We start from the raw sequence: 16,385 nt of genomic DNA, 5'->3' as shown, positions 1-16,385 counted from the left end.
TACTCACTCTCTCACTCTCTGTCCCGTCGCACTCTCTGTTCTGTCTCACTCTCTGTCCCGTCTCTCACATCTGTCCCATCTCACTCTCTGTCCCGTCTCACTCTGTCTCACTCTCTGTCTCACTCTATATCCCGTCTCACTCTCTGTCTCACTCTCTGTCCTGTCTCACTCTCTGTCTCACTCTATATTCCGTCTCACTCTCTGTCCCATCTCTCACTCTCTGTCTCACTCTCTGTCCTGTCTCTCTCTCTGTCTCACTCTCTCTGTCCTGTCTCACTCTCTATCCCGTCTCACTCTGTCCCATCTGTCCCATTTATCACTCTCTGTCCCGTCTCACTCTCTGTCTCACTCTCTCTGTCCTGTCTCACTCTCTGTCTCACTCTCTATCCCGTCTCACTCTCTGTCCCGTCTCTCACTCTCTGTCCTATCTCACTCTCTGTCCCATCCCACTCTCTGTCTCGTCTCACTCTCTGTCTCACTCTCTGTCCCGTCTCTAGGCCTATATTATATATTAGTATATATATATATATATATATATATATATATATATATATATATATATATGTATATATTTTATACTTTGACACTTTTTATACAGTATATATGTGTCCTGATGTGTGAGCCTCACCCTGTTCACTGGCTGTTGTCTAGTATATCATAAGTAGACTATATATAATATATTTTTATACAGTATATATGTGTCCTGATGTGTGAGCCTCACCCTGTTCGCTGCTGTTGTCTCCGCTCTGCGATGCGTGTCCTCCGCTGGACGGTCCCGGTGTGCCGGCCGAGTGTGTGGACGTGGCGTCGTCGTGATCTCTCCAGGACGAGGGATTCTGGAGGGAGAGAGAGAGAGAGAGAGAGAGAGAGAGAGAGAGAGAGAGAGAGAAAGGACTCGTGAATGAGCAGTAAACACAGATCAAAAGCCCTTCACCATCATACACTCGTAATAAAGCTGATAAAGCTTCCAGAAGAGTTTTCACAGTGATGCCATAAGAAGAAGCATTTATGGTTCCTCAAAGAACCTTTCAGTGAACAGTTTTTGTGCTTTTGTGCAATGGAAAGATTACATTGATGTTAAAGTTTCTTCATGGAACCATCAATGTTGATAAAGATGTCTAAATACCAGTCAAGTCACATTCATTTGTATAGCGCTTTTCACATCATACACAGTTTCCAAGCAGCTTTACAGAAAACCATGATGTTAATGTTTATAATATCTTCATGTCTTATAGTCGTATTAATCAGATTAGAGCTGGACAATAATATAGTTTCAAGCTCAACCTGAATCTCTGTGTCTTGAGCAGCAGTTCATCATTTACAGTCACAAACAACAAACACAGTCTCTAATCTCACACACACACACACACACACACACACACACACACACACCACACACACACACACACACACACACACACACACACACACACACACACACACACACAGAGAGACACTCACACACAGACACACAGACACACACACAGACACAGACACACACACACACACACACACACACACACACACACACACACACACAGACACACACAGACACACACACACACACACACACACACACACACACACACACACACACACACACACACACACACACAGAGACACTCACACACAGACACACACACAGACACACCCAAACACACACACACACACACACACACACACACACACACACACAGACAGATAGACATACACACACACACACACAGACACACACAAACACACACACACACACACCGGAGGGCGGTTTGTCATGTTTCTCGGGCCGCAGGGAAACAGGATTTGTACAGTTCAGGAAGAGTTTTATCAGTGTTACACACAGACGAGCAAGAGGAGGAATTTCCTCTGCCACTCCAGCGAGAAAAAGACACACACACACACACACACACACACACACACACACACACACACACACACACACACACACGCTCAATCTGTGACCTGCATATACACTGTACAAAAGAGTAACACCTAAATTAACTAGTTTAAAAAATATATTTAGCATCACTTAATCAAATTAAATACATTAATTTATATATATATATATATTTTTTTAGCTTAAATCAAATAGAAATAGTTCTTTAAGGTAACAATTTTACAGTGTATGTCACTCAAGAGCGTGAACCGTGTGTGTGATGCAAACTAACACATTAAACTCACACACACCAGAGACACAAACACACACGCAAATATCTGCAGGAAGACAGACAGCATTTACTGTAAGATCATTAGAGTCAAAGCTCAAGACTTAATCTGAGAGTAATCGAGTATGTGCAGCAACACACACACGCAACACATTCACACACACACACACACACACTCACTCATTCACGCACGCACTCACACACACACATGCACAGTTGCACACACACACACACACACACACACACACACACACACACACACACACACACACACACACACACACACAGAGCTCTGTGTAATTTGATTTATTATAAAATGCATTATGATAAATAAATTACACAGTGTTGTGTTAGTCAAGTGTGTAAGAATGTTGTTTTATCTGCGGTGTTGTTCAGGAACAGCCTGTGTGTGAAGCTGACACTGATTCAGAGAACAACACCGGAACAGTCCGCAGTGTTTCACATCAAACTATTCAACAGACATTGTGTGTGTGTTCATACGCTGAGAATGAGCTCCAGTTGAAAATGAACTGGTTCTGTTTCCTGCAGTCGAGACGCCCACCGCAAGACGGGCCTAAAACACAGAGTTTCACTGGAACACGACTGCTACACGCTTCACACACACACACACACACACACACACACACACACACACACACACACACACACACACACACACACACACACACACACACACACACACATGCCATCCGCATCTTCCCAGAGTTTGCAGCTGATATCCAGTTTCCTCACGCCACTCGCCAGCAAAAAACCAACAGCCCTTTCCCACTTATGAATAATGCAGACTCTCTCTCTCTCTCTCTCTCTCTCTCCCTCACACACTCTCTCTCTCTCTCCTCTCTCTATCTCTCTCTCTCCCTCCCTCACACACTCTCTCTCTCTCACACACTCCCCTCCCCCCTGTCTCTCTCTCTCTCTCTCTCCCTCACACACACTCTCTCTATCTCTCTCTCTCTCTCTCTCTCTCTCTCCCTCACACACTCTCTCTCTCTCTACCACCCCCCCCGTCTCTCTCTCTCTCACACACTCTCTCTCTCTCTCTCTCTACCACTCCCCCCCTCTCTCATACACACACTCTCTCTCTCTCTATCTATCTATCTATCTATCTCTCTCTCTCTTTCACACACACTCTCTCTCTCTCTCTCTCTCACACACACACTCTCTCTCACTCTCTCGCTCTCTCTCTCACACACACACTCTCTCTCACTCTCTCTCTCTCTCTCTCTCTCACACACTCTCTCTCTCACACACACACTCTCTCTCTCTCTCTCTCTCTCTCACACACACACACACACTCTCTATCTCTCTCTCGCCCTCTCTCTCGCTCTTTCTCTCCCCCCCTCTCTCTCACACACACTCTCTCTCTCAGGCCTCACATCACAACAAAACAGTTGTCAGGGCTCCCAAGAGTCCATTAAAGTTCAAACAAGCTGTAAAGAAAGCGAGTGAGAGACATCGTGTGACCCAAACGGCTGAGAGAGAGAGAGAGAGAGAGAGAGAGAGAGAGAGAGAGAGAGAGAGAGAGAGAGAGAGAGAGAGAGAGAGAGAGAGAGAGAGATGTGGATAATTAGGAGTCAAACGCAGGCGCTCCTCTAATTGTGTTAAAGCGCGCCGGCACACACACACAATAGAGCAGATAAAGAGTGAGATAGCGGGTGTGTTCACTCTCGCACGGGTCACACACTCACGCTGATAATAATGCATCATGTAATTAATATAAAAGCCGGACACAACAGCTAAAGGAGCGACTGATGTGCTGAAGCCCGTCTCACACACACACACACACACACACACACACACACACACCTGCCCTGCCCATCAAACTTCACCAGATACAACGCACTTCCAGAAAAATGTATGTCGGATCGGGAACGGCTGCGAATGCGTGAAGATTCCACACACACACACACACACGACCTTTTCACGAAGCCTCCTGTGCGTTCTGTTGCATTTAACATGTAATTACACAAGCGCTCTGAACACACACTGAAGATCTCAGAATGATGTTCACACACACAATTATCTCTCTGACAGGAGCGAGAGAAGAGCCTTTGACGGGAGTGGACGATGTTAATGCGGTTCTAGATCACACACCTCAGTCTAATACTGGAAATATCATTTATCATCACACAACACAATATCATTTAACATCACACAACACAAACTCACTTTATAGAACCGTCTCTTCATGTCACTCAGGCTCAGGGTTCTGTGTAGAACTATAGGGTTCTCGTTCATGCAAAACACCTTCAATATAAGGAGAAATGTCTTACATGACTTTCACGTTTAACAGGTGATTTTGATTTTTTTCTTGATTTATCGTATGTTTACGAGCTGTTTAATTCATAAAATTAAAGCTACATCCATAAAATGATCCAAAAAGGTTCAATATAAAGAGAAATGTCTTACATGACTGCATTACTTTCACGTTTAACGGGTGATTTACATTTTTTCTACTGATAAAGTATGTTTACGAGTTGTTTAGTTTGCAAAATTAAGTATGAATTAAAAAAATAAATAATTAATTACAGCTAAATCCATAAAATGATGCCATGATGGAACCCGTAAAAGGTTATATATATATATATATGAAGCTCCCGACGGAACCCTTTACACTTCCACACAGAACCTTTTCTTAAACCCTATCTGAATCATTCTGAAGAGGAGAACACACACACACACAGAGGCAGAAGCACAGCAACAAGTGAGTGTGTGTCCAGACGTGAACACTGATCAGACAGAATGACCTGTGATCTACACACATGAAGCTTCATTCACCAACATTATCATATTAACACTATACTGTATAGATATCTACGGCACTCTCATGGGAAATATGTGTTTTTATATATATGCGTCTTATATATCTAGCTTATTTATAATCAACTTAAAAACTACTGACAGCCACAAATAATTGAAGAAACAGAGATGCCGAACGAACGACACAGCCCGCACTGAGAACACAGAGAAACTGCACACGGCAAAATGTGTTCAAATGTAAATTAGTACAGATTATTTGCTAGATTTAGCCAACAGAGGCACATATCATTTCTATTATATAAAAAAAAAAAAAAAAAAAAAACCTTTAAGAAAATGAGGTGGAAACTTTTATTTTATTATAACAGTAGGATGAGCTGGATCTCCTGACAAAGGCCTTGCACACTCTGACAGCACAATACAAATATGTAATATTCAATAGTCAAGTGCCAGCAGAGAGAGAGAGAGAGAGAGAGAGAGAGAGAGAGAGACAGAGAGAGAGTGTGTGTGAGAGAGAGAGAGAGAGAGAGAGAGAGAGAGAGAGCACAAGGCATGTCCTTCATCCCCAGCAAAGCAACTTTCACCAAATGATGTAGCCTCAGGCAAAATATATTAAAAATGCATATCAAAGCAAAAAAAAAAAAAAAAAGGATGAGATAGGTACTACCTAAATAAATCTGCATTTCAAACTATCAAACTGCTGTCCTCAAACACCATATGATAAAGTGCAAGACCCATATGATTTTGAGGAATCTAATCACTGTAATTTATTTAGATTTAGTAATATAATCGCAATAGTTTCTGAGCATCAGGACAGTGTGTGTTTATGAAGGATGTGGAGCAGCAACAGGCAACACACATCATTTATTCTCATTAACACGTATGCTCGTGCACGCTATGCAAATGTAACGTTTGGACCTCAAAACACACACACACATTTACACACACCGCCGATAAAAAAATAGCCTTCACAAACAGTCAGATAAATATTAAAGCTCACAGTGTTCCTCCAGCTGAAATCATCTGCAGTTCTAGCGATGTAAGATAATGGCGCGCGCGAGATATAACCATGTTTTCAGTGATAAACCGAAAGAAATTCTAGGCAACAAAGCGTTCGAAAAAATGACGTAAAGGGAAATTCGAACGCAAACTCGATGCATTCTCGAGGCTCGGTCTGTGTTCCGATGAAATGACTTTTTTTATTTTGTCATGATTAAAATGAGCCCAATAACAAACAGCACAGCGTGTCTTATTTTCAAAAAAAAAAATTACACTCGAAGTGAGTTAAGTGGGGATGAGTATGAGGATTTAAATGATTGTTTGAATGTTTCTCCCGGTTTTTAATCGATTAATTCAGTTGATTCATTTGAATGCCGTACAGATGCTGAAATCTGCATATGAATCTCTATATATCCATATATCCCGATCCTCGACACATGCACGAGACTCATGACTACACGACGCAGAAAACTTTCACCAACATTTGATATGCAACATCGATATCAACACATTTAAACAAAGCCGATGTCATTTTAAATATAAAGATTCATAGTTGGATTGACTGTAATGGAGATCGGGCCTGTAAAATGGACTCAAACCACAACTAAAAAAAAAAATCAATAGCTAAGAGACAATTAAACACATTACCAACATCATCATTGCAAACTACGGGGAAGCACACCACTGTCCAATACTTTAAACATAATAGTGTTCATAACGGCATCCAGCCTACTCAAATATAACGCCAAGTCATTCATTTGTTTAAAGCAATCATGTGCAATTCGAGATCATTATGTACAACAACAGCCCAAATGATACACACATACCGAAATATAAAACACATGATAGTAGCGACACCAAAGACCAGCAATAATTTCAAATATCAGATATAGGGCCTATACCATAAACACGCCAGAAGAATCGCGTGACACTCTCAGCACAGTTTATTTGATCATTCAAGCTGATTTAAAGATCTCTAATCTCACGGCATATTTTATATCTCACATTAGTATGCTATTGTAGTGTATTCAGCGCAGAAACAATGAACCCAGCGGTTACTTACATGATCGGCTAAGTTAGTGGAAGATCCCGAGAGTTCCTCATGGTCTGATTTTGAGCTTCCATCCCGTTCATCAATCACTAAATCTATGGGCATTTTCCCTTTCAAACAGCTGATGTACCGATGGCAGAAGTTATCGCAGAGTTCGTGCACCTTGAGCAGAGGAAAGACAGAACAACTCTTTCACAAATCAGCGCAAAAAAGAGGAAAACTACTGAGAAATACAGCAATGCAAATGATTCTCCAGAGACACACTCAACAAGTTCATTGACTAAAATAAACCAGCAAATATCTCGCACCGACTATAACTTGTCCGTGAAATTATTCATTCATTTGAAATAAATATTTTTGTCATATCCCGTTTAAACTAACATCGACTGACTATAGAATAATTATTATGAATTATAATTAATTGTTTCAATAGCAATCTACGTTCGGGGTAATTTTGTCAAATAATATCGTTTATTTTATTTTTCATTATATCAAGAAGTGCCAAATCTGAATTATAAATTCATAAAAAACATTAAAATAAAAAGAATCACAGATTGGTGATGAGCGCAGTAAATTCATCCAAATTATTTCTAAAAGTAAATCAATCCAAATCAATAAAAGATTACCTTTTCTAACTCCAAAAGATGAAACCGTAATACTTGTATGGCTTGTATCATCTGTGAAGAGAAATGCATCGTTAGCTGTATCCCTTCTTTATGTTTTCATGTTAATATTCGTTAGCAACATAATGAATTGTAGTGAACAGAAACCATCCCAATATTAAGAAATAATTGGAGAGTTAATAATGTGCTTGAGAAATAATAAGTAATTATTTTTGATATTTCTTTTTTTTTTTTCATGTGCCTGAGTAAAGTGTGAAGGGGTTGATGGTGATTTCAGCCCTAATGAGGGACTTTTCCACCTCAAACACTCCTGACACACATCAAATCCCTTCGTATTTACTTTCACTATCTCCAGATCCGATGCAAAAAAAAATATAGTCTCGAGAAAAGAAAAAAAAAACAGTGAGACTAATTTAAGAGAAGTGGATTGCAGGGCTGTAGTGAAGACAAGCAGTGCTGATGTGTTATCTTACCAAATTATCCAATTCTGGATTTGAAGAAAATAAAGGTTTTTCAGCGCGGACCTAAAACACACACACACACACACACACACAAAATCGGGGTTAATAACAATCGATGAGAAATGTGCAGCAATTTAATAATCGGGTTTTAATGAAAGATGCATTAAAATCGCAATCTTTACGAATCAGGTTAAATGCAGCCGCTTAGTGTATTGATGGAAATATAGTGATGGTTCATAAAATGAAACTATGACTTGTATCTGTGTTTGTTTGCATGTTTTAAGTAGATGTGAGACCTGTTTCGCGAAGACAGCGATGTCCTCGTTGAAGGAGTCCGAGGAACACACATCTCCTCCGGCCACCCCGGGCTCGCGAGGAGTGCATGTGGCCAGCTCACACTTCTCAAACACCAGAGCCAGCAGAGGGAACAGAGGGTGACTGCAGAAACACACACACCGAGATCAGAGCACTTCACCGGGGAAACACGCGAGGAACAGTGTGTGTGAGAGTATTAGTCCGAGCGCGACGGGGGAAATTCAGCTCAGCGGCTTCCGTTCACAATCACATTCAGATAGTAGTAAATGCAGTTTAATGGGCAATTTAAACAATACTGACTAATTAAATATTAAACTGCATTTCCACTCAACGAGAGTCGCGATCACATCGGGTGATTTTAAACTCGAGTGAAAATAACGCTGCGAGCGAACGCTCTAAAATGCAGAACGTCAAGAGGTTTTCAAAAGAAAAAAAGAAAAAAAAGGCATACAAATAAATGCAAAAAGCAAAGTGAAATGTATAGTATTCCCTAAAATAGTGCCAGCATTTCTGGCAAAGCCCCGTATACGCTACTATTAAAGTTCTGGCAAACTATTACGGGAAAGAGGAACCGCGAGCGGAGGAATTCCCGGATCCGATAGAATATCTATAACTCACCCGTAAATTTGATCTTTATCCCTCTTTAGCACGTCGTTGACAGCCGAGCCCATGCTGCCGGGCATGACGTTGGGATGCGGGGCGTGCGTGCCGTAGTGCTGGCCGTGGAGCGGGGGTCCGTGGTTCAGGTGGTGGACCTGCGGCAGCGGCCGCGGCGCGTGAGGGTCCCCGTACATCCCGACCCCGTCCATGCCGCCGTAGTGAGCCAGCTCATCGTACTGGAAGAGAAGCAGAGGGTCAAGAAGAGCACAAACACACGCGTGAAAACTGGGAAAACGAGAAGAAAAGCGTCGCGCGAGGGCAAAGTTTGCCGCGCGTAATTACCAAAAACATGGTAAAGTTGTGTTTCCCGAAGAGAGTATAACGCGTGTCTCGCGCGGAGAATATTCCCAACAAAGTGCGTCAGACTGAAGTGGTTTTGGCGACAGACAGACAGTCGAGGCCTGTGATAGATCGTGTGTTAGTGGAGGTGAGTGTTGGAGATTTGAAACCTACCCTTTGCGCCATCAGCCTGCGCTCCAATAAACCTCTGGATCTGTGTCGTAGATTTAATTTCCCAGTCCGCTCACAAACTCACGCGCCGCAAAGATCCCGTTTTCAAGCAACTCGCCGAATTCTCCTATTCTCCAGAATATGGCTGAGAAAGAGCGCAGGCATCGGGAAGAGTTTTTGCAATTCTTCTTCTTCTTCTTCTTTTTCTCTTTGCCCCCCAGAAAAGAAAGGAAAAAAAAAAAAGTCAAGCACCAAAACTGAAGGTTACAGCCGGCCCATCAACAACCTGCATGTAACTAAACTGTCGTGTCTCATGGCTTTTTGCCACTCCAGCTGTCAATCAAAGCCAGAGGTTGTCAAGGTAATGAATGAATGATGGTTGGTGATGATGATGTTCAAGAGAGGATGAATCTTTTTAGCCCCGTTTTCATCCCACAAGTCCCTGTCTTCTTTATGCCTCCGGTCCGCTTTCTTGTTTTATTACTACTGTATTAAAAAAAAAAAAAAAAAAAAAAAAAAAAAAGAAGAAGGGGAAAGAGAAGAGTTTTTTAAAAAACGCGGCGGTCCCTCGCTCTCGCGCGCGCGGTGTGAGATGAGTGAGTGTCAGTGTGTGTTGGCAGGTCGGACGCTCGCGCGCTTATACAACGCAGAGAGTCGAGCCGCGCGCATCGGCGGGAGAATGAAATGACGGAAACCGGAAGTGGCGCTGAGCACAGCCAGTCCTGCGCGAGCTCCACGCCAAACCCTGCGCGAGGCGAGCGACGCGACGCGAGGTGAGCGAGCGTCCGGTGCGCGAGGGGGGGAGCCACGCGCATTCACCGCGTGCAAACACTGTCTTTAACGCACAAAAGGAAAAACTCGACTTCGGGTAATGCGTTGCGCATGCAACTGATATCGAGTGTCAAATCCCGTGTTATGTGCAAGGCACGAAGAGTTCAAATGATTATTGACGCTTTTTTTTTTTTTTTTTTTTAATAAAGTGAACTTTTAAAATAACGTGAAGAGAGCAAAAAAAAAAAAAAAAAAAAAAAAAAAAAGATGTTTTATTGAAAGTGTCTTTTAGTCCAATCGCGTTTGTAGATTGAAATGCGATCCGTGCATCGCGCTGCTCAATTCTCAAAGAGCCCGAGATCATCAATCATGAGAAGGCCTGAAGTTTCAGAGGAGGAGCGAGGGTATTGATCGTGCTACAGATGTGGCCCCTAAAACCACAAACAGACCCTTAAAACACTCCTCATCAATGAACATATAGCCCACATCGTGACATCAGCGTCCATCGATCGCTTTTTACATAAATGTCTACATTTAGAGCTGTTGTTTTGTTGTTGAAATGTTCACGCGCTGGTGGAGATCGAGCAGAACTCAACACACGAGGTCAGAAACACACTCACCCGAACCTCGGGTTACAATGAAGACAGCAATTAAAGCGGATTCATAAATGCAACTGTGTTTATGAGAGAGGGAGGGAGTGAGAGGGTTCAGTGTGCACTAGCGAGTGGACACACAGCGCGCGCTGAGTGACCAGTGCTTCATCATCATCATCATCATCGCGAGGAAGAGGAAGAGTGCGAGCACTTCTGTGTGCACACACACGCCTGAGCCGAGACACGGGTAAGTGCATATCTCACACTTATAGAAATCAGCAGGGAAAGAGCGATCACTGCAGGAAAAAAAAGATTTCAACAACTAGAACTTTAATAAGGCGTGCAAATTTAAACACTCAAAATCATGCAATAAATCACTACCTTGAGGAAAATGCATGTATATTTTCGCTTTGGTTAAATACAATTTTGAAGAGTAGGCTAGCCGTTCCTTTTCAGTTTTAATTACACCGGTTTTTAGATATAAAACTCGCAGTGTTTCCCGACACAACGGCTAATGATCGCGCTGAAAAGAAACTTAACACGGAAAACACGCTCTCAAAAATGTTTATGTCTATGTTAATATGCATGAAATAAAATATTTATTTTTTATGTTTTATTTTTTTTACCCACCGACTGAACAAACTCCTGTGTGGAGAGAAACAGAGAAGAAGAGCAGGAATCAGTGTTGTGAATGTGATCCGCTTTAACAGCCGGGAACATTTCATCTGGTGTCAGATTGAGGTCATTTTAGGGTTAAAGCTCTCGGTGTCTCTGCCCAGCTGCGGCCGACAATACATGTACACAAACACTTTTACATAACCTCTCACTGTTTACAAATTGTTTTTTTTTTTTTAAATGGAAATCATAACATAAAATATAATCTAAATGTAGAATATCATTCAGATGCATATCTATTTCTGGTTAGCCTATGCGAAATAACCTGAGTTATGTTATCCTAACAACTATCTAGATCTCATTTGTTAAGGCTTCGGGTCATTCAGAATTATTTAATGCTATTTAATTTCGTTCTAAAAAATGTAATTGAAATAGGCAATGCCCGAACTAGCCTTTAACAGATTTCTACGGAACAACAGGTCGCATGTCGCTCGAATACACATTCGCGCACATTACAATATTCGCGCCTTTAATTTGCTCAACTTTAAACATTCAGGGGAATAAAATAAAAAAATAAAAAACATTTATATGATTTCTAGATTAATCATCCGTATTTGCAAATGTTCCGTCGTTTTCAGGCTCTTTCTTCTGAAGTGTTTCTGTTAGGCACATTATTCCTGTGTTTACTGCTCTAGCTCAGCTTAAACTCTCTCTGACCTCAGGATCATGTCATCAGTCTGAGCACATCCAGTGTGTGGAGAAGTTTCGAGAGGAACTGTAAATTCTTCTGTGTGAAAGGAGTCTTCTCCTTCATGGCTGCTCAGTGGCGTTATTCTCACGGCACTGTGAGAGTGTGTGCGTGTGTGTGTGTGTGTGTGTGTGTTTCTGCAGCTCTTTAGCGACACCTTCCGGATCAATGATGCGACTCTCTGCAATCCTGTGGAAAGTGAAGTTAAATAAAAATAGAAATAAAAATAAACACTGATAAAAAAAAAACATATACAAACACAGTTTGTTTCGAATGAATTATATTTAATAAACAAAGCTTGCCAGTTGGCAGTTCCGAAGAGCGAAATAAACAGAGATTACCAAGAGTTTGCCATAAAAAAAAAAAAAAAAAAATTGGTTGTTTTTATTCGTTTTTGTTTCGTAAATTATAGTGTTTACACTATCTAATTTTTAATGTTCCGCATTATGTTCTACAATTAGAGAACTTTAATTTTAAAATTACGCGATTATTTTTCACGTGTCAGTTTTCCTGGTTAAATCCGTTAATTTAACGATGGGAAATATATATTTCATCCCTGATAGATAAAATAAAAATACCTATAATTATTGTCTTGCAATAGAAGTAGGCTATTCCATGCGTTTTGTTATTATTGTCCTCCTCGCCATATAGTTTGGAAATGCAAATATTTGACAAATATATAGGATAGGCCTAGGCTATAAAAGATAAAAACTGTAGGCTAGCTTATATATATATATATATATATATATATATATATATATATATATATATATATATATATAATCCTTGTGTTACTAAATAAAATAAAACAGTAGCATAGCCTATATTTGTCGAATATGATTAATAAACGAACAAGCAACATAAACAAACAAACAAACATTAGCCTAAATAAAAAATAAATCATTAGCGCTGACTGAAACCAGGACAACTTTTGTAAAGCATCTCATTTTGCATATATCTTAAATATAAACTGTTTCTGTGTCCACCAGAAGAATATTAAAACGCAGAAATGCGTGGTTATTAATGATCTTGGCTAATAATGTGTTATTTCTGTCGCTCGCCCTGTGTGTTTTAAGAGGCTTAAAGCTCTGACACCTTTAGATTATAATCATCACCAACACCTTTAATTTACAATCATGCCGGTAATGTCCCGCGCGAAACGGAACACGCAGAAAGACTTGCTAGTATTTTTCCCGATTAGGTCAGATTTGCTTTTCCCGTTTCTGAGTTTGAGTCATTACCTCTAACCCTAAATATGAGAAATAGCAGTCTGTGTGCTGACAGAACAGGCCTACATATAAAGAATTAATCATATTTTTTGAAGACCCGATTCATCTAAGATTTCTTCTCATATCTTCACAAAAATAGTATAAATAGTTTTAAAAGGAACGCGCGTTAAAGTTTCGCACGCGCAGATTTAGAGAAATCGCGAGGGCTTGTCAACAGTAATGAAACACGAGCCACGCCCTCTGACGTCACTGACAGCTCATTAGCGCTAATCATTCGCTTCTAGAATAGAGGACAAAATCATATCTTTAACGGCTTCTATTAGTAATTGGATGCAAGTGTAGGTATATCTGCCGTACAGAAGCGTTCCCCTCTCCGCGTGCAGGTTCAGTCATTATGCAGAGTTATTATGTGCCCCTCAGGACTGATGATTTTCCGCTATTTAAACAAATACCCGACATACACAGCGCGTGTTAAGAAGAAACTGTTTTCCGTTTCCACTGTTCAAATTAAAGGTGTAAAATCCACATTTGAAACGTGTTAAAAAAAAGAATGCCGTTGCCATCTTTGTTGTTGTTTTGTTTTCCTTACATCTCCCCATTTGACTGCATCTCTCTGGTTCTGGGAGTTTACATGATCAAGCAGAGAGCCAGGTAATTACCACACACTGTCAAACACTGGGACCAGTGACTCAAATACAGTGTGAAGTATCAAAGAGGAGCGGGAGACCCAGATCTACATAAGAGACGCATGAGACGCATGAGACACACACACACACACACACACACACTGAGGATGTGACAGCACTTACAGTTTCATCTTTGTGCTGGCCTCCAGTTCCACCGTGACACACACACACACCCACACCCACATCCACACACACACGCTAGACTTCTATAGCAACATTACATATAACTATATTTACATTTATACTAATGAAAAATGTGGTTGCGCTTTATTTTTAGGCTTAGGGCTTGGTTTAGGGTTTCATTTACTGTTATTATTACTACAGTAAGAACATGTAATGTGTGTAACAAGGACACTGTAAAATAAAGCGTAACACTTTATTTTACAGTGTCCTTGTTACATATGTTACATGTACTTATAGTAATAACAGTAAATTATGCATAATTACATGCAACTAACCCTCAACCAAACCCTAATCCTACCCTAACCCTATAGTAAGTACATAATTAATATTACTCAGAACTTAAATATATAATTACACTGTAACAATGACACCTTAAAATAAAGTGTAACCAGATATTTAGATTTATAAAAAAAAAAGAATTAAAAAAAAAAGTGGTTGCACTTTTTTTTTTTAGGTGACATTGTTAGAGTGTAATTACACACACAGAACTGAGTATATGTATTTATAGGCTTAGGGCTTGGTTTAGGGTTTAATTTACTGTTATTACTATAGTAATTACATGTAACGTGCAACTACACCTAAAAATAAAGTGGGTTACACTTTATTTTATGGTGTCATTGTTACAGTGTAATAATAATTAACTACATGCACTTACTGTAGGGTTAGGGTAGAATTAGGGTTTGGTTTAGGGTTAATTGCATGTAATTATGCACAATTTATAGTTATTACAACAGTAACATGTGTAACGTGTAACAAGGACACGTGAGTTACACTTTATTTTAAGGTGTCAGTATTACAGTGTAATTTATACATTTAAGTTCTGAGTAATAATAATTAACTACATGTAAATACCACAGGGACACACGAAACAATGGCACAGTAGAATAAAGTGTTACCAAATACATTATAGTATAGCTTTTATTGCAGCTTTATAACTATAGATGCTGCTTCTAGTGTCATTGCACCAAAAAATGAAATCAAATAATGCTTGTAAAATGTATTGAACAGGTTTTTACTCAAATGCTGCATGAATCATGAAACACACTCGGCTGCATCTCGATGAGCTGTCATTTATTCAGTCACAATACACTGATAAAGCAATACAAGTAAAAAAAAGAAAAAGCAAAGGCCCCGTTGGTGTGCAAAACTGTTGGAATCTAAATCCAGTCTGGTGGGACGTTTAAGTGTTTAACATTATAAACATGCCTGTCTCCTCCGGCTCGGAGGGATACTTTACATGTAAATATTCACACAGGCCATGAATTATTGAGAGTTGTGAAGAAGTAAAACGTCTCTGCGTTTGAGCTTGCGAACGGACAGGAAGAGAGAGAATTATCCCAAAGAAAAGATAATTGGGGTGTGAAGAAATAAAAGCCTAGGCGAGAAATAAAAAACCTTCTGGTTAATTCAGATCCCGCACACACACGTATGGAGGCATGTCTATAGGTGTGTGTAGGCCCATGTGTGAATCTACACAGAGAAAAGCCACACGTCAAAACTTGTCAAAGTTTGCGTGTGAAGAGAGTTGTGGTGTGTGTTGTGTTCTGGCCTGTGGCTGAACACTCGACAGACTGTCAGGAGCTGATGGGAAACCAGTACAGGCGCTTGATTCACCATCAAACCGCTCGCTCTCTGAACACAGCAGTGCAGGTGTGTGTGAACACACTCATGTGATGCTCATGTTTTTCCTGTGTTTCTGTAGTGGAATGAAACTACAATGATCTTGCATAACTGTGTTCTTTATGTCATCAAACATCAGCAGTATTAAAGATTTAATGTTCAATCATCCTGTAAACCGCAGTGTACTCACCATTGAAAATGAAGAAATGCGTGACTTTAATGAAATTTCCCAGTGCAACTTCCGAATCCCCATACTACTATTAAGCAATTGTGAATTACTGTACTATAATTGTGCGAGTAAACTAAAAGTCTATTAGCAATGCAAAACACACACACACACACACACACACCAGGGCACTAAACAGACACAATTCACAAGTGGTCCCGATGTCTCAGAGGACTTTTAATATGTATGAGCAACATCAAAGAGGAATATCCTGA

General features: G+C 40.4%; 1 protein-coding gene across 4 annotated transcripts in view; it reads right to left on the bottom strand.

Annotated features, from left to right (window-relative positions):
• meis2a (Meis homeobox 2a) overlaps nt 1-10,382 on the bottom strand; it is a 71,975-nt gene extending 61,593 nt beyond the window's left edge. The window contains exons 1-7 of one of the 4 annotated variants that reach the window (XM_084392909.1): nt 9,503-10,382; nt 9,008-9,225; nt 8,371-8,512; nt 8,087-8,137; nt 7,617-7,667; nt 7,003-7,152; nt 722-836 (exon numbers count right to left, since the gene is read on the bottom strand). In XM_084392909.1, coding sequence (XP_084249035.1) covers nt 722-836; nt 7,003-7,152; nt 7,617-7,667; nt 8,087-8,137; nt 8,371-8,512; nt 9,008-9,225; nt 9,503-9,514 — 739 coding nt within the window. In that variant the 5' untranslated portion in view covers nt 9,515-10,382. Of the gene's footprint in view, nt 1-721; nt 837-7,002; nt 7,153-7,616; nt 7,668-8,086; nt 8,138-8,370; nt 8,513-9,007; nt 9,226-9,331; nt 9,455-9,502 lie in introns of those variants that run through there. The other 3 variants (XM_084392907.1, XM_084392910.1, XM_084392908.1) reach the window with 3 other exon arrangements.
• Nucleotides 10,383-16,385: the final 6,003 nt, after the last annotated feature.

This window comes from Rutilus rutilus (genome assembly GCF_951802725.1).
Source record: "Rutilus rutilus genome assembly, chromosome: 21".
NCBI lineage: Eukaryota > Metazoa > Chordata > Actinopteri > Cypriniformes > Leuciscidae > Rutilus > Rutilus rutilus.
This window is presented reverse-complemented; position numbering and strand designations above follow the sequence as displayed.